The sequence below is a fragment of the Mus caroli genome, unplaced genomic scaffold (genome assembly GCF_978045245.1).
Source record: "Mus caroli unplaced genomic scaffold, Mus_caroli_1 scaffold_17, whole genome shotgun sequence".
Taxonomy (NCBI): domain Eukaryota; kingdom Metazoa; phylum Chordata; class Mammalia; order Rodentia; family Muridae; genus Mus; species Mus caroli.
The window spans coordinates 1,705,606-1,723,895 of NW_028227272.1; the positions used below are offsets into that span (position 1 = coordinate 1,705,606).

The window sequence follows — 18,290 nt, forward strand, 5'->3', positions numbered from 1 at the left end:
ATGTGCTGTGGTACATGCTCCTCTCCTCAGGCAAATACATAAATGTACAAACTAAAAGCAAGCAAACAGGCAGGCCTTGAATTTTCGTAGCTTCTCCTGGCTCTGCCTACTGAGTGCTGGGATTGTCAGTGTGCATGAGACCATGGTTGGCTCGTTCTAACCGTGTTCAGTCCTTTTTCCCCCTTTCTTTCATTTTTGATTTAAGCTTTCCCCATGTATTGTGTGTAGGTGTGGAATGTGTGTGTGTGAGAGGATTCTCTCCTCCATGGAGGGTTTGGGAATCAGACTCAGGTCATCAGGCCTGTGTTGTTAACAGCTGGTCACGCTTGCTTTCTTCTTAAAAAAAGATTTCAATATATTCTTGTGTGGGTGTGCGTGAGCATGCCTCTGTGTGGGTGTGGGGGGGGAAGGGGGAGGGATCCCAGGGACCCTTTATATAAGTCCATGTAGTCTATAAATAGAAATCATTTTACTTCCTTACAGTTTAGATGCCTAGCTTGAACCTGAACTGTGGGTTTAAATAGAAGCAAGGAGAACTCACACCAGAGTCTGATTTCTGACCTGAGGGGTGAAGCATTACGTCTTTCACCCCTGAGTGTGAGGTTGCCTATGGGTTTTTCCTATGTGGCTGACAGTTTATTGGCAATTTTCTTTAATCAGAAGGGGGTGTTGTATTTTATCAGGGTCTCTGTCCCCCTGTCTGTCTGTCTGTCTCTCTTTCTCTCCAACCCTTCGGGCAGTTGTGTAAGCTCATTTGACGTTCAGCAGTTACCTCGCATCCATATTAACAGCAGGCTTTCATACGTGGTGATGGTAACACAGAGCTTGTGTGGAGAACCCACACTCTCAATACATTTTCTGGACAAACATATGTGCACGAGATATGGAACATTTCTTCTCAATGTGCACGTCTGAGGTCCCATGTCCTTAATGTGAATTTCTAGAGTTCTCTGATTGCCTGAGGGTCACTCTTCTTGAAGCCACCCCAAGGATTCTCACCTCAGTGTTGGTGGTGTATTCCCACTAGTGCCTTGCATATGGTAGGATAGCCCCTATTTCCTCTGAAAACCCTTTGTGAGACCCACTCTGATTGGCCCAGGTTGGAAAACAGGACTCAGGTGTTTTTCTGAGATATTTTTTTTTCTTTTAGTGTTGAGGGTAGGAACTAGACTTAATGACCCAGGCTGTCATTCCCACCACTGAGAAAGCGGCAAGGTGGCTTTTGACTGCAGAATGAGTTCAAGGACAAGTTGGTCAGTTTAGGGAGACCCTGTCTCAAAATAAAAAGTAAAGCAGTCTGAGGATGTAGCTTGATGTTAGGGTGCTTGCTTGCTTGGGTTCACTCCCCAATACCACCAAAATAAATAAATGAAAATAATTAAAAATGTCTCGATGGTGTCTTGTCTCACTGTTCTGAAAAGGGGCCATGATGTGTGTGCTGGGTGCTTCTGTCCAGGAACAGTCTCTCTCAGGAAGGAAACTCCTCCTTACCGGCTCTCTGTCCACAGGCCTACGAGAAGCGCTTCCCCACCTGCCCGCTTATCCCAGTCTTTCTGGGGAGTGAAGTCCTGGGCGAGTGGCGGAGCGCAGATGGGGCAGTGCACACCGTGGAGCGGAGCTGCAGGCTGCGAGTGGATGCCCCGCGGCTGCTGCGGAAGGTGGGCACGGGGCTGGGGTCCCGGTGTGCAGGGTGTGAACGGATTCACTTGGGGTGGAGTGGGGACACCAGAACCTTGAGATCTGGTAGGGCTAGTAGCCAGGGAGCCCAGGCTCAGGGTCTGGGAACCAGAGCTAGATGTGCATCTGGGGACATGGAGTGGGGTGCGGGTCTACGAGTTTGGGCCACAGCTTGGTGGCCGGAGGTGGCTGGGTGGTGGAAGTGACTGGGTGGCAGTGTTGCATTGGGACTGGGAAGAGGGCCAGGGCAGAATGTCTGGTGACAGGACAAAGGATCCCCGATGGCTTCAAGTGTGTGTGTGTGTGTGGAGTAGGAGCATTCTTGGCTTGATGGTGTTGGCAGTACAAAGTACTCAGGGTGTGAGTTATTTGGGCTGAGTGTCCATCCAAGGGATCTGGATCTGTGCCAGTGTGGATGGTTGGTGGTGCGAGCGATGTTGTCCTTCTCAAGCTGGGTGTCTCTTGTTGGGCTGAGGGGCAGAGGGAGCAGGGTCTCTGTTTCTAGATTGGGGAATGACACAGGCCAGACTAGGGAGTAACAGGAGATGAAACTTGAAGTACCAGCTAAGGGGTGACCCAGGCTGGGTGGGAGCAGAAGTGGGAACCAGGGATATGGGTGACCTCGCGCTATTTCCTTTCGCCATTTCCTCTCGCCGTTTCCACTCGCCATTTTCTCTCGCTATTTCCTCTCGCTTGGGCTCCTCCTTTGCAGATTGCTGGTGTGGAGCACGTGGTCTTCATTCAGAGAAACGTCCTGAACTGGAGAGAGAGAACGCTGCTGATAGATGCTCACAATGAGACGTTTGCGAGCCGAGTGACAGTGAAGGAGAGCTGCCGCTACACAGTGAGCCCGCCTGGCTTCCCCAATGGTCTTGGCTTCCCCAATGGTCTTGATGCTGTCCTAGGGCTGGGCCCTGTGTGTTCTGCCAGTCTCCCCTCCCTGTGTTCTCCTGACCCCTCACGAGCTGGTTTTATTCCCCCTCCTTTTTTTAGACCAAGTGTTACTATGTAGCCCAGGCTGGCCTGAAAACTTTCTAACCTACCTCAGCCTCCTGAGTGCTGGGATTATAGGTGTGTGTCACTATACCCTCTAAGATTTCTTTTTATTGCTGGCATAAATATATTTATGGCTGGGCAGCGGCTCTGAGTTTAAGGCCAGCCTGGTCTACAGAGTGAATGAGTTCCAGGCTATACAGAGAAACCCTGTCTCTCTCTCTCTCTCTCTCTCTCTCTCTCTCTCTCTCTCTCTCTCTCTCTCCCTCTCTCTCTCTCTCTCTCTCTCTCTCTATATATATATATATATATATATATATACATATAAAGATATGCAATGATGTTTTTATATACATATATAACATAACAATTGAAATATATCTAAACACATAGTGGTAATTTGTATTATATAAATGATCTGCATGCTATGCATATAATTTTTCTCTGTATGTGTGATTTTTTTTTGTGGAATTTTGTGCTGGAACTATAGGTGCACACCAGCTTGAGTAAGGGCTCTTTGCTCCCCACAGTTAGACTCCTCATCATTGTGTGGGTGCAGAATGCTGTCCATGACAGGCCAGAAGAACCCCTGGAGAGGTCATGGCATCACCCATACTGAGGTCCTGCCATGGCCCCTTCCCATCTTTCAGGTCCATCCTGAGAATGAAGACTGGACTTGCTTTGAACAGTCTGCCTCCCTGGATGTCCGCTCTTTCTTTGGCTTTGAAAGCACGTTGGAGAAGATCGCCATGAAGCAGTACACTGCCAATGTCAAGAGGGTAAGGGAGACCAAGCCAGCCATAGCAGGAAGGTGCACAGGCTGGAGGCAACAGCCCTGACTTTCTCAGGCCTCAGTTTTCTTGCTTTTAAAACTGAACACTGATGACCACATCAGTGAGGCCACCAATGGGAAGGGCTGGCCTATAGTGAGGGCATCCTGACATTGTCCAAGGACTCCACGGTGTTTCAGCAAGTTCAAGTCTGGGCTACAGAGCAAGTTCAAGGCCAGTCTAGGCAACTCAGTGAGACAAATAGCTAGAGGCAGAGATCAGTAGTGAAATACTTGCTTAGTGTGTGTGAGGCCCTGGCTTCAATCCCTAGGACCAGATCTGGAAGTGTCACTGGGACCAGGCCCATGATTTTAGTGATCAAATACTTGCCTAGAATCCCCCAGTGAGGGGTAGAGGGTGTGGTTCAGCAGTAGAGCACAGGCCTAGAATTCCTCAGTGAGGGATTGGAGGTATAGCTGGGTGGTAGAACACCTGCCTAGCATAGGCAAGACCTAGGGTTCCATTCCCAGTGCCACAGACTCACTGCTCAGTTCAATGGCCTTAGGCTCCAGGTCAGAGAGCGGCCTGTTCACCAGATGAACAGTCTGCCTTTGGTGATATAGTTTACCCGATGCTTTGCCAATGTGAAGCTAAGCTCACTGTATTTGTTCTGAGTTTAGTCTTGTTCCTCCCTGCTCCTCCAGGCCATATTTTAGCTGTGCAATAGCCATATGTCAGGACTGGGATCTGAGCATGCGTGGCTCCTCAGGGCTGGTGTGGTGACCTTGCAATGCTGCTTGTCTGGTGACATCTTTTGGGTCTGTTGCTTCCAGGGGAAGGAGGTGATTGAACACTATCTGAATGAGCTCATTTCCCAGGGAACATCCCACATTCCCCGCTGGACACCAGCCCCAGTCCAGGAGGAGGATGTCCGCAGCCAGCTTGTGCCCCAGTGCCCTAGCTCCCTGGACATGGATGGTCCCAGTGATGCCCCAGGCCCTGCTCCTGAGATGGCCATTGCAGATGGTAGGTCTGTGCCCCCACCTCTGGCTCCAGGAAGCCTGCCACACTGCCAAGCTCCCTGAGAGGGGGGAGAGGTGCTGCACGTTGCCAGGGCTGGGGACAGTCTGGCACCCACTCAGACTCCTCCTCCTGCTTCTCAGAGCTGATCTATTTCTAGCCCAGGAACTGACCTCTGGTGGTTTTAGGATATTTTTAATTGTACAAGTAATGCAAGATCATTGTAGAAAAATATCCAAAGGAAGATGAGAAATGAGAAGTAAGGGCCGGAGGGGGCGCTCAGCCAATAAAGTGCCTGCCTTGCACACATGAATGGTGTCTCTCAGAGCCCACACAAGAAGCCAGGAGACATGGTGACACTCAGGTGTAATCTTAGCACCAGAGAGGTGCCATCTAAGTCTAATTGATCCCAACTGGAGAGCCCTAAGCCAGTGAGAGATTCTGCTTTAAACAAAACCAAGGTAGATGGAACCTGAAGACCAAACCTAAAGCTGGCCTCTGCATACACACATGCACACACAAGAGAAAAGGATGAAGGTTCTGCCCCACTCCCTAGAATCTTCAATAGTTTTGTGTTTCATGAAAGGGCATATGGCACAAGAGGGACATACACTCACATACATGTGCACACGCATACTTACATGTGGAGAATGAGAGCGTGTCCTGCATCCTGTCTGTACGCTCCCACTTCTCATTAACACAGCATGAATACCATGGACACACTCGCCCTTCACAGTACAATGTGAATGACTGAAGCCTTACTTCCTAAGGTTGGCTCATTGTTATCATTATTGTTTGAGATAGAGGCTGGCCCTGTGTTTGATAGGCAGCTGAGGATGACCTTGAACTTCAAACCTTCCTATTTCCCACCTCCGTCATGCTGGAATTACAGGTACATGTCACCATGATGCTGGCAATTTTAGCCTCCTTCAAAACTTCAGACAAATCACGTACTATGTAAAATCATATAATATGTGAATGCATGTCATAGCTCAGTGTAGAAGCCAGAGGACTCATTGTTTGACATAGGCCCCTCTATGTTTGCTCAGGCTAGCCTTGAATTTGTGTTCCCCCTGAGTCTTGGGATTACAAAACACTTCCATGCCTGGATACTTCACATATGATGTTTAAATATTTTTTCTAAATTACGTTTTTATTGATTGATTGAGTGTGTGTGTGTGTGTTCCACAGCTCATATGTAGAGGCCAGAGAACAACTTGTAGGAGTCATTTCTTTCCTTCCACTGTGTGGGTTTTGGGGATCATCAGGCTTGGTAGCAAATGCCTTTACCTAATGAGCCATCTCCTCAACTCCCCAGGGCTTTGTTTGTTTTAAAATGGGTCTCAGGTAGCCCAGGTTAGTACACTATGGAGTTGAGGTCCTTCTGCCTTTTCCTCTTCAGTGTTGGGAGTATAGGTGTGTATCTCCACGCCTGTCTGAGGTGTACATTGCGTGTGTGTGCATATGTGTGTGTTTTAATTACAAATAATGTGGTACATCTTTTCACTCAAGGACTAAAAAAATAGTTTCACTATTATATACAGTATCATGTTTGTTGTTGATTTTTGTTTTTTGGGTTTTTTTTTTTTTTGGTGTTGTTTTTGGCTTGTTTGCTTTTTGAGACAGAGTCTTACCGTGTGACTCTGGCTGACCTAAAACCTGCTCTGGACACCAGGCCAGCCTCCACCTCACAGAAATCATCCTGTTTTTGCCTCCTGAGTGCAGACCCAGGACCATGCCTTATTTATTCATTTTTGAGATAAATTTATTTTAAGATATTTTCTCATGTAGCCCAGACCAATCTTTAACTCCTGATATGTCTCCACCTCCCAGGTGCTGAATTTATAGACGTGCACCACCATGCCCAGGGGCAGTTCAGTCTGTTGATGTAGGAAATGTTCATGCTATGATGTTAAAACAAAATACAGGCTGGTGAGCTGGCAGTCTTTGCCCCTCATCCCAGGCAGTGAGGATCCTCTCCACACCTGAGACCTGGAGGGAAGCCTCTGCCAGTGGGAACGTCCAGGCTTGCCCACCATGAGATTTCAAAACCATTTAGAAAGATGAATGTGGAACTTTCGTAGCTGTTTCCAAATCCTGACAAGGAACCACATTCCAGAGCTCTGATGGTTGAAAGTACCAAAGGCCACAGAGTCTAGGCCATGTGGTGAAGACCCGTGTCACCAGATGCAGTGGTCACCAGATGCAGCGGCTGGTTCTGTCAACTTGACACAGCTGGAGTTATCGGGAAGGAGGGGCCTCAACTGAGGAAACGCCTCCTCCGTAGGATCCGGATGTTGGCCATTCTCTTAATTAGTGATTGATGGGGAGGGCCAATCCTGATGGTCCTGGGTTCTGTGAAAACACAAGCCAAGCAAGCCATGGGGTGTAAGCCAGTAAGCAACATCCACCACGGCCTGCCTCTGCATCAGCTCCTGCCTCCAGGATCCTGCCTTGTTTGAGTTCCTGTCTGACTTCCTTCAATGAGGAACAGTGATGTGAAACGTAAACCAAACAAATCCTTTCCTCCCCAGGTTGCCTTGGTGACAGTGTTTCTGCACAGCAACAGCAACCCTAGCTAAGACAGGCCTGTGACCTAGCACTCAGGAGGTGTAGGCAGGAAGATCAGGAGCTCAAGGATAGCCTCTGCTTTATGGTGTGTTGGAATCTAGCCTGGGGTACATGAGATCCTGTCTCAAAACAAAATAAAACACACAAACAACAAAGAACAAAACAAAGGAAAAACGGAATCAGAGGATAGCCCCTTGCTTCCTCTACCCTGAAATCCCTGTTTTCCTTCCTCCAGGGGACAAGCTGGATGCAGACTACATTGAGAGATGTCTGGGCCATCTCAGTCCCATGCAGGAGAGTTGCCTGGTTCAGCTTCGGCACTGGTTACAGGAGACCCACAAAGGCAAGGTGGGCCTTGCACTTCAATGGCCAGAGTCAGCCTAGGGCAGTGGGGAGGGCCAATAACTAGCTTGTGCCATCAGGAATACTGAGAACTCAGCGTTTGCTTCATTTGTTTTACATCTGTCCTGTCTTTCACACACACTGAGGCCACCCCCTCCTGCTAGTGTTTGCAGTCAGAAGTTCTTTGTAGTGGTGTTTTTTCTGCCTATTGTAAGATGTTGGTAACATCCCTAGTCTCCAATCGGGAGACTAGGGATGCCAGTACCTTGCCCCATCCAGGTATGACAACTCAAAATAACTCTTAGCATGTACATATGTCCTCTGGGGACATGTGTGTGTGTAGAATCGTATCTATATAGTACTATGCTCATTTGACCATGGAAACTGTCCTTTTCTAAGAGACACAAGACTTAAGAAGAGTGATTGTTGATTATCTAGGAATTTTGCCTTTAAGTTCTAGCCCTGGTAATGTGGATGTGCACCACATACCTCAGCCCCAAGCGGAACTCTGTTGTCAGTTCTACCGAATCAGAACTTCTCGCTTAGGCATGGATTGTGTACATTTGCCTCCCTGGCCCTGGGGAGAGTAGCTCAGTGTTGGCCTATAGCATGACCTGTCACTTCTATTTCTGCAAATGTAAAGTGTAAAAATAGTGTGGGTCACAAAAACGGAGCCACTGCAAATGCTTAGGGGAATCCGAAGCAAAGAGAGAACCCCTGAGAAGGCAGCTTGCGGTAGGACTGGGTTTGCACCAATGGTCTATTAGGAGGAGAAAGCAAAGGGGGTGGGTGGGGAAGGGAGAGGAGAGGAGGGAGGGGGAGGAAATGTTACCCAAAGGAAAGATACCATTTTTAGAACAAACAGGGAGAGATGCTAGGCAGCCATGCGGCACAGCTGTCCATCGCAGCCCTCCCCTTGGCCTCTCTGCTTTGGGCTACTTTCCCTAGCTGTTTTGCAGATGAGGTAAGAGGCTCATTTTTGTCACTTCATCTGAAGGGTTGGAAGTTCCATTCTAAGGTCTTCTCTTTCCTCTGTCTCTCAGATCCCCAAAGACGAGCATATCCTGCGCTTCCTGAGGGCACGAGACTTCCATCTGGACAAGGCGCGGGACATGTTGTGCCAGTCCTTGAGCTGGCGGAAGCAGCACCAGGTGGATCTCCTTCTGCAGACCTGGCGGCCCCCTCCCCCCCTGCAGGAGTTCTATGCTGGAGGCTGGCACTACCAGGATATAGGTGCGTCCCACACCTGAGCCATGTGTGAAAGCCGAGGGTGCTCTCTAAATGATGCACCCATTCTGACACCTCAGATTACCTTTTAGCTCTCTGGGGCATCTGGAGACATCTGTGAGGTATTACCCAGCTCTGAAGAAGGTGGACTAAGCATAGACTTTTGGTTTGGGGTGTGTTTCTGCTCCCAACATCACCACACATAGTCTCATCAATATGGCATTGATTTACTTAGGCAGTCATAGTAAACTAGGTACTAAAACAACAGATGCCAGCTTGGAGGTTAGAAGTCTGAGGTTCAGGAGGCAGCAGGACTTAGGATGGGCTTCAGTTGATAGGGTGTTGTCTGGCTTGCACAAAGCCTTAAGTCTTTAGCACTTCACAGATCTGGTTTTGGTGGTGTATGCATCTGTCTTAGGGTTTTACTGCTGTGAAGAGGCACCATGACCAAGGCAACTTTTATAAAGGAAAATATTTAATTATGGCTAGCTTACAGTTTCAGAGGTTCAGTCCATTATCATCATGGTGGGAAGCATGGCAGAGTGCAGGCAGACATGGTGCTGAAGAAGGAGTTGAGTGTTATACATCTTACTGTATAGTCAGCAGAAGGAGACTATGTGCCATACTGGGTGTAGCTTGAGCATAGGAGACCTCAAAGCCCACCCTCACAGTGACACACTTCCTCCAACAAGGCTACACCTACTCCAACAAGGCTACACTTCCTAATAGTGCCATTCCTTATGGCTAAACACTCAAACACATGAATCTATGGGGGCCACACCTATTCAAGCCAACAGAACATCTGAAATTCCAGCATTCAGGAGGTGAAGGCAGGAGGTGAAGGCTGTAGGTGAAGGCAGGAGGATCAGAAGTTTAAGGTTAATCTCCACTATAAAATGAATTCAAAGCCAGCCTGGGCTGGAGATTCTGCCATCCATAAAACAAACAAACAAACAAACAAACAAACAAACAAATGGAGTTGGGAAGCTACAGACGACTCTCTCTAGGAGAGTCCAACACCTCTTCCAGCTTTTGATGGCCTCTGAGTTTGTGGCTGTATCATTCTCAATTTTTGCACCTACTTGGAATGCATGGCCTCCCCTGTGGGTATCTCTGCGCCCTTTACCACCTCCCAGGAGCTCTGGATCCTTTAGAACCCACCCCACCTCCATCCTGATGTCACTGGGAGATCCTTAATTGACAACTGCAGCTCCAGTAGCAAGGCTCTGGGGGACATGAGATTTCTGGGGAGAGTATTCTTTTTTTTTTTTTTTTTTTGTTTGTTTGTTTGTTTGAGACAGGGTTTCTCTGTGTAGCCCTGGCTGTCCTGGAACTCACTTTGTAGACCAGGCTGGCCTCGAACTCAGAAATCCGCCTGTCTCTGCCTCCCAAGTACTGGGATTAAAGGTGTGCGCCACCACGCCCGGCGAGAGTATTCTATCTGCTGTAGATTTCCTTTCCAAATTTAAAGCGTATAGAGCCACAAAAACCAAATCATAGCTGTGCTCTTTACGGTCTGTGACCTCTGAAGGAGTGGTGCGCTCTCTTAACCAGGTGAGCTGACTCTCTAGCTCCAAATTTTTCAATTTTTGTTGGTTATTTTGCTGTTTAAAAAATGGCTTTTTTTGGGGGGGTTTTTCAAGACAGGGTTTCTCTGTGTAGCCCTGGCTGTCCTGGAACTCACTTTGTAGACCAGGCTGGCCTCGACTTCAGAAATCCGCCTGCCTCTGCCTCCCGGGTGCTGGGATTAAAGGCGTGCGCCACCACGCTACTCAGTGAGGTGCCTAGTAGCTCAGGCCTGACATCCCAACTCCTTGAGAGGCTGGGGCAGGAGGATGCAAGTTTAATGCCTATGCTGGCCAGGGAGTGAGTTCAGGTTTGGCCTGGGAACTTCTGAGACACAGACTGAAAGAAAGTTGGAGAATGGCTCTGTGGTAGGTCACCTGCCCTGTGAAGCCCTGGATTCTAAGCCTTAGTGCCTTGAGAGGGGTACACAAGCAGAAGAGAATAGCTGGGTCTGCAGGGATGAAGTACTGGTCCCTGTGTGCAGGGTCTTCCATAGAAGACATGTGTGCCCAGTAAGTTTCATCCACTGATTTACAGTCCCTCTGGCTTTGAGATCAAGATCGGTGAGTTCACAGTCTCTATTATATACTGTCCTTAGGTAGGAATGCAGCAAGCAAGGCCATCTGCTGATAAGGACACAAAAATGTGACCAGACATGAAACAGGATCAACTTCTGCCCACAGAAGCCGTGGCTGAGTATTTACTAGCTCAGGGTTTCAGTTTGCAGAGCACAGCTCTCAAGAAGAAAGAGAACCACCTGTTAGCAGTCCTTAAAGATGACTAGCCAAGTTGACAGTCCTTCTTGTTTCTCTAATGTTCGGGTTGGAGAAAAGCCAGGGTCCAAATATGCACTCTCTGAATTTCTTCATGACATGGCTTATATAACCTTTAAAAAAATTTTGTAATTAAAAGTGGTCTGAGTGCATATGTGAGTGTGGAGACAAGAAGACAACCTTCTTGTTTGATGTGTCTCACTGAACCTGGAGCTCATGGATTAGAGGAGACAAGGCTGAGTGGCCAGAAGCCCCAGGACCCCCCCCCCCCGCCATCTCTGACTCCCCAGTGTTACAACTACACACCACCAAGCTGGTCTTGAACTTACAGAGAGCCACCCAAATCTGTTTCCTGCTGGGACTAAAGGTATGCACCACTGCTCATGTGCATGACTATTCTTGGCTCTGACTGGCTTCAAAAAACATGGGATCTGTGCTGGAGAATTGGCTCAGCGGTTAAGAGCACTGACCGTTCTTCCAGGGGTCCTGAGTTCAATTCCCAGCAACCACAACCATCTGTAATGGAACCCCATGCCCTCTTCTGGTGTGTCTGAAGATTGCTACAGTATACTCATATATGTAAATCAAATAGGTAAATCTTAAAAAAAAAGTATCTGGGGATAAGAGTCAGTTCTTCATACTTGCATAGCAAGTGCTTTACTCACAGCAATCTCTCCAGCCACTAGAAAAAAAAAAAAAGGAAAAGAAAAAAAATTAAGTGAACTACTGATTTCAGTTTTAGGTAGAAAGGGTAGCAAGATGGTACAGGTGTCCCCTCTACTTTTGGATGTGTTTCTGTGTTGCTCTCAGAAGCAGGCACAGTATGTGCATCGGCTTCTCCAGGTGACCTCATCTCCTAGGCGGGGAGCTAGGATCTTAAGCATGGCGTTGACTGATTCCAGTTGTCAATACCCCCCCTAAAATATGTCTCTTCTCTTTTCTGGGCTTTGCCCACCCCAAAAGATGGCCGCCCCCTTTACATCCTGCGCCTGGGGCAGATGGACACCAAAGGCCTGATGAAGGCGGTAGGAGAGGAAGCTCTGCTGCAGCACGTGAGTCAGGGGCATTGTCTGGGCCCGAGATGTTGGCCTGTGGGCTGAGCAGCATAATCAGCTGTTGTCAGTACTGCGCCTGTCTTCTAGGTTCTTTCTGTCAACGAGGAAGGACAGAAGAGATGCGAAGGAAACACGAGACAATTTGGGCGTCCCATCAGGCAAGAACCCGAGTTGGGGGCAAAAGGCCCAAAGAGTGCTAATTAACATTTACTGCTTACTGTGCTTGTGTGTGGTCAGGTGGCTGGCTGGGAGGGTGCTGGAGACTGTGGGACATGACAGAGTCAGATAGAGCCCGAGATACAAGATAGAGCCTGAGATCTTGTGTCTGTTATAGCTCCTGGACCTGCTTGCTGGACCTGGAGGGTCTCAACATGCGGCATTTGTGGCGACCTGGAGTGAAAGCCCTACTGCGGATGATCGAGGTGGTGGAGGACAATTACCCCGAGACTCTGGGCAGGCTGCTCATCGTGCGTGCTCCCCGAGTCTTCCCAGTGCTATGGACGCTGGTGAGAGCAAGAGCCAGAAGGGGGCCACATAAGGGATGAATCTTTTACCCAAATGATCCTGAGTGCACAGATTGGCGGAGATGATGCAGATCCAAGGTTATCGGGGTCTCCTTTCTGGGAGATGGAAATATGGCTTGTTTGAATGGCCCGTGAATCCTACAGTTTTTAATTTTATGGTTTTGTGCATAGGTGTGGGTTCACTTAGGTGCATGTGTGTCAGGTGGATGTACCCTCCCTTATGTGCATTTGGGTGGCAGCCAGAGGTCAACCTTGGGTGTGCTTCCTCAGGACCTCCCCACCTTCTCTTTTGAGACAGTGTCTGTCTCGGAACCTGGAGCTTTCTCATTAGGAGAGTCCCAGAGGCTCACCTTTTGCCCCTGCCCTCCAGCACTGGGTTTACAAAATGGGTGTGGCCAAACCCAGCTGTTTCTTGACTGTGTTCTGGGGATCAGGACTCAGTCCCTCAGGCTCACCTGCCGAGCACCGCCATCGTACTGACCGAGCCCGGCCGGCAGCCTCAATTGTGCACTTTAAAAAGATCAAGCCGGCCGGGCGTGGTGGCGCACGCCTTTAATCCCAGCACTCGGGAGGCAGAGGCAGGCGGATTTCTGAGTTCGAGGCCAGCCTGGTCTACAAAGTGAGTTCCAGGACAGCCATGGCTACACAGAGAAACCTTGTCTCGAAAAACCAAAAAAAAAAAAAAAAATAAAAAATAAAATAAAAAATAAAAAGATCAAGCCAACCCAATGTAGTGGTCTGCACCTTTAATTCTAACTCAGGACGCAGAGGCAGGAGGATTTCTGTGAGTTCTAGGCCAGTCAGATCTATATACCGAGTTCCAGGCCAGCCAGGTCTACATAGTGAGACCCTGTCTTAAAATAGAAATCAAGTCTGGGCTGGTGATAGGGCTCAGCAGGTAAGATTGTCTGATGGTTGCAAGCCTAGGTTAATATATTTCTCATCAGGATGTTTTTAAAACGTACTTTTTTTTGACATAAAATAGCTATATTTTAAACTGATATCATGTTCTTTACGTTTTCTATCTTGCTGAACTCTGAAGAAGTTATATAAACACATAACAATCTCACACTTGTGGTTTTGTTTTCTTTCTTTCTCTCTCTTTTCCTTCCTTCCTTCCTTCCTTCCTTCCTTCCTTCCTTTCTCTCTCTCTCTCTTTCTCTCTCTCTCTCTCTCTCTCTCTCTTTCTTTTGAAAGCATTTCATTTAACCCAAGCTAGCCTCAAGTTCATTACTCACCCAAGGGGTAGCCTTAGACTCTTAACGTTTCTGCCTCTATGTCAAGAGTGCTGAGATTATAGGTGTGTACCACCATGCCTAGTTTATGCGGTGCTTGGGATCCAGTCAGGGCTGGAGACAGAGTTCAGCAGGTAAGAGAGTCTGTGACCAAGCCTGATGACCTCAGTTCCAACTCTAGGACACACTCAGTGGGATTCATAGAGCAGAGAGCCATGGAGAAGGAGAAAAAGAACTCTCAAAAGTTGTCCTCCGATTTCCACAAATGCCCACCCCAAAATAAACACATGCAAAAGAATTCCCACCCCAAAATAAACACATGCAAAAGAAGTTTTTAAAGATCAATTCTGGCCCGGTGGTGGTAACACGCATACCTTTAATCCCAGAACTCAGGAGGCAGAGGCAGACAGATCTCTTAGTCTGAGGCTAGTCTGGTCTACAGAGTAAGTTCTAGGACAGTCAAGACTACCCACAGGAAACCCCGTCTGGAAAAACAAAAACAAAAACAAAAACAAAACAGACAAAGAGCTTGGGAGGTTGAGGCAGGAAGAGACTGAGTTTCATGATAGTCCACAGGTGAAACCCTTCTCAAAATCAAAACAGAAAAGCCCAAACCAATAATCAATAAGTAAATGCAACCAAACCAGAAATAAAATAAGACAAAGGCAGTCAAGAAAGTGTCCGATTCTCTGCTTTATGAATCCCACTGAGTAAACACAGACTCTCTCGTCCCTGCTCCCAGGTCAGCCCCTTCATCAATGAGAACACCAGGCAGAAGTTCCTCATCTACAGTGGCAGTAATTACCAGGGCCCTGGCGGCCTAGTGGACTATCTGGACAAGGATGTGATCCCTGACTTCCTCGGAGGGGAGAGCGTGGTGAGGCTGCGGCCAGTCCTGGGTCCCAGAAGCGAGCGGGTCCTGGGGTCAGGAAGCTGATGCACAGTGCCTTAGGTGACCCCTCCTGCTCTTGCCGTGGGGAGACACTGGCTTTAAGTGGGGACAGGGTTGGTTGTAGAGGCTTCCCCAGAGAGGTGACATCTCTTGAGGTGAACCAAAGGCAGTGAGGGCTGGAGGTGGTCCAGATTTAAGAGTACTGGCTGGGGCTGGGGCTGGGGCTGGGGCTGGGGCTGGGGCTGGGGCTGGGGCTGGGGCTGGGGCTGGGGCTGGGGCTGGGGCTGGGGCTGGGGCTGGTCCATGGGTCTGCAGCTAGGGCACTGGCTGCTTTCCCTGATGACCTGGATTTGATTCTCAGTCCCTGCATGGTGGTTCACAACTAGCTGAAACTCCAGTCCCAGGGAGTCCGATGCCCTCTCCTGGTTTCCATAGGCACCACATGCATGTGGTTCATAAACATGCATGCAGGCAAACACCTATCCACATAAAAATAAATGTTAAAAAGTTTAAAAAGTGAGTACTTGCTGTGTTCTCCAGCACAGACAGCAGGAAGCAGGCTGTGCCACTTGTTGGTGAAATGGTTTTCTTAGAAACTGCCCAGCTTGGACGTGTGATACAAACATCTTGTGATACATACATCTGGTTTCTTTTTGGTCCAGTTTACTCAAGGACAATGGGCAAGGACCTTGCTCTGTTATTCCCTCTCCCCTTTTGTTTTCAAAGTGAACCAAGAAAAACTTTTGTGTGTTGATGCTTGGGGTCTGAGACTCGGTCACCCAGGGTAGCTTTGGCTTGGAGACATCTATAGAACCAGATAGGCCCTCCACTGGTCAGTTCTCACTGAGGAAGGAAGGATGCTGCGCTCACTTCGAGGTTATTACAGAGGTGGGAACCACATCTAGACAGACAGCATGAAAAGGGTTCAAAGTGCAGTGCAAGGGTCTACACACACACACACATACATACACACACACACACAAAATGAACACACATGCAAGCTCACACATACATGTGCATACACATGCACATACACATGTGCACACACACACACACACACACACACACACACACACACACCATACCGAGCATATGGAGGTTGGAGAAAAGCTCACAGGAGTCACTCTCTCTTCAACATGCGGACCCCGAGGATGGAATTCAGGTCTTTAGACTTGGTGGCAAGTGACCTCACCCGCTGAACTTTGTCACCAGATTCTATGTTTGGCTTTTGAGAAGAGTCTCAGTGTTTAGCCCAGGCTGAATGCTGGGACTATAGGCATGTACCATCACACTTGACTCGTAGTTTTGTGCCCTGATCAGCCATATTCTCCTGTGTGACCTTGGGAAAGTAGCCTGATCTCTCTAAGCCTCCATCCCTCTTTCGTTACACGAGAAGAGTGCATCTTACCCTGCTATTGGTTCTGTGGGCCTCAGAGGGTGGAGTCACAGGAGCCAGTGTTCAGCTCACCAGGGATCAATGTCCTAAGCTTTTTCAGGGCTCACAGGACACCTAATGAGAGGCCAGAGGGGCCTCGACAACCCCCCTATTTTTTTGTCTTTGAAACCTCCCTTCAGTGTAATGTTCCAGAAGGAGGGATGGTCCCCAAGTCCCTCTATCTGACAGAGGAGGAGCAGGAGCAGGCTGACCAGCTACAGCAGTGGAGTGAAACCTACCATTCTGCCAGTGTGCTCCGAGGGACCCCCTATGAGGTACCTGGGAGGCCATGAGTCGGGTGGTATCGTCTTCCTTCAGGTTGGGTATGGGCTGATTCCAGTCACTCAGTTTCAACTCTATCCAAGAAGCTCTGGGACATGGGATGATTGCAGAATCTCTGGATGCCTTCACACCCCAGGCACCTGCAGTTCATCCCAGGTGACCAGGCCTTTCAGAAAGAGGCAGGGTTCTGGGCGAAGGGGATAATGGGAGAGTCTTAGCAGCTTATCCTGACCACAGGGAGACTGATAGATGACCAGTGAGCAATACTGTGACCTTGGGACTCTTCCACCTCTTCTCCTATGATGCAGGTTGCCATGGAGATACCAGAAGGGGAGTCAGTCATCACCTGGGACTTTGATATCCTCAGAGGGGATGTGGTGTTCAGTCTGTACCATGCAAAGCAGGCACCCAAGCTCAGTCCCCAGGAGCCTGGAGTGAGAGCCAGTGGGCAGCTGATTGACAAGAGCTGGATCCTGGGGGTGGATTACAGCCGTGTAGAGGCACCCCTCATCTGCCGGGAAGGGCAGAGCATTCAGGTGTGTAGCTGTGGGCTTTTCTTACTAACTTAGCATGGGGTATCAACCCCCCCCCCCCCGGGCCTCTGGGGAGACAGCTGCAAACAAATGGAATGTGCTGGAAGCCTCTGGAACCTGCAGGGCAGCTGGGGAGAGACACCCACAGTGCTATGTAATAGGAGTCCTCCCACTGCAGAAGGATATAGAGGGAGCCTGGGGCACTCAGCTGAGAGGCAGCTAGAGGCCTGGGGGAGCTCTTAGAGCCTCAGCTTCTCCATGGGAAAAGAAACAATGAAAGGGCCTAAGTCATCTACATGTGGCCAGGCAGTGAAGTGCTTGCTTTGCAAACACAAAGACTTAGGTTTGATCCTCAGAACCCATGGGGAAAGAGCCACGAGCCGGGATACACACACACACACATGCATGTGGGTGCCCCAAATGACTACAACTGGTGCCATTTAAATCAAACAGTTTCTCATCTCTAAATTCAGGAGGGCTACAGGTCCAAAGTTGAGGAGCCTGCAGGGGTTCCCTAAGGATCCAGGGAACACTCGTTCTTGCTCTTTTGGTAGGTCTCTGCCTCGTGGACACAGTGTTACAGGTGGACTATTACATCCCTGCATACATGCGTACACACTCTCAGTCATACAAACATATATGCACATGTATATACACATTTACACATAAATATATACACACTTGCACATAAACTCACAATGCACATATATGTACATACAGATACACACACACCGAAACACACATATACACACACAGACACACATACTTTGACACACACATTTGTACAGTACATACACACATTTACACATACACATGTATATACACATTTATACATAAACACTCACATGCACATATATGCACACACAGATATACACCTACCAAAACACAAACACAGACACACATATTATATATATACACACATGTGCACACACATCAATATACGCAGTGAGAGTCCTCTGGCTCCATGAGCATCATGGACCTTACTGAAGGTTGACAGCTGGCTCTGAACTCCCCCTCAGTGTTTCCTCAGAGCTGCCCCACCTCTAACCTTCCCTCTTCCCCCTCCCCCACTCATGCACACATTCTCTCTAACACCCCCTTATTGGTTCCTCTGAAGCCCATGGGTTGCAGACCTCACTTAATCAGGGGACATGCTAGTGTCACTGCCCCACATTAAGTGGGAAGCTCCATTCCCTGGGATATGACAGTCACCGCAAGGAGGCTTAAGAAGGTGCTTAGAAAGGATTTCCCAGGATATCAGAAGGGTCCAAATAGAGAGAAATTCGTTTTCCAAGCCTGCTTACAGTAAATCCATGAAGATTCAACCTCCCAGTCCAGCTCCAGGAGAATCCAACTCCCCATCTGGTCCTGAGGAGTCCCCAGACTCTATCCTGT

The 18,290-nt window shown here is 48.7% G+C and overlaps 1 protein-coding gene across 3 annotated transcripts in view; it reads left to right on the plus strand.

Moving 5' to 3' along the window:
- Sec14l5 (SEC14 like lipid binding 5) overlaps positions 1 to 18,290 on the plus strand; it is a 41,000-nt gene that overhangs the window by 17,056 nt on the left and 5,654 nt on the right. For all 3 annotated transcript variants that reach the window (XM_021185357.3, XM_085832106.1, XM_085832107.1), the window contains exons 3-14: positions 1,509 to 1,658; positions 2,390 to 2,521; positions 3,321 to 3,449; positions 4,274 to 4,466; positions 7,267 to 7,379; positions 8,417 to 8,606; positions 11,903 to 11,991; positions 12,082 to 12,152; positions 12,329 to 12,500; positions 14,496 to 14,630; positions 16,221 to 16,355; positions 16,671 to 16,898. In XM_021185357.3, coding sequence (XP_021041016.1) covers positions 1,509 to 1,658; positions 2,390 to 2,521; positions 3,321 to 3,449; positions 4,274 to 4,466; positions 7,267 to 7,379; positions 8,417 to 8,606; positions 11,903 to 11,991; positions 12,082 to 12,152; positions 12,329 to 12,500; positions 14,496 to 14,630; positions 16,221 to 16,355; positions 16,671 to 16,898 — 1,737 coding nt within the window. The remainder of the gene's footprint in view (positions 1 to 1,508; positions 1,659 to 2,389; positions 2,522 to 3,320; positions 3,450 to 4,273; positions 4,467 to 7,266; positions 7,380 to 8,416; positions 8,607 to 11,902; positions 11,992 to 12,081; positions 12,153 to 12,328; positions 12,501 to 14,495; positions 14,631 to 16,220; positions 16,356 to 16,670; positions 16,899 to 18,290) is intronic.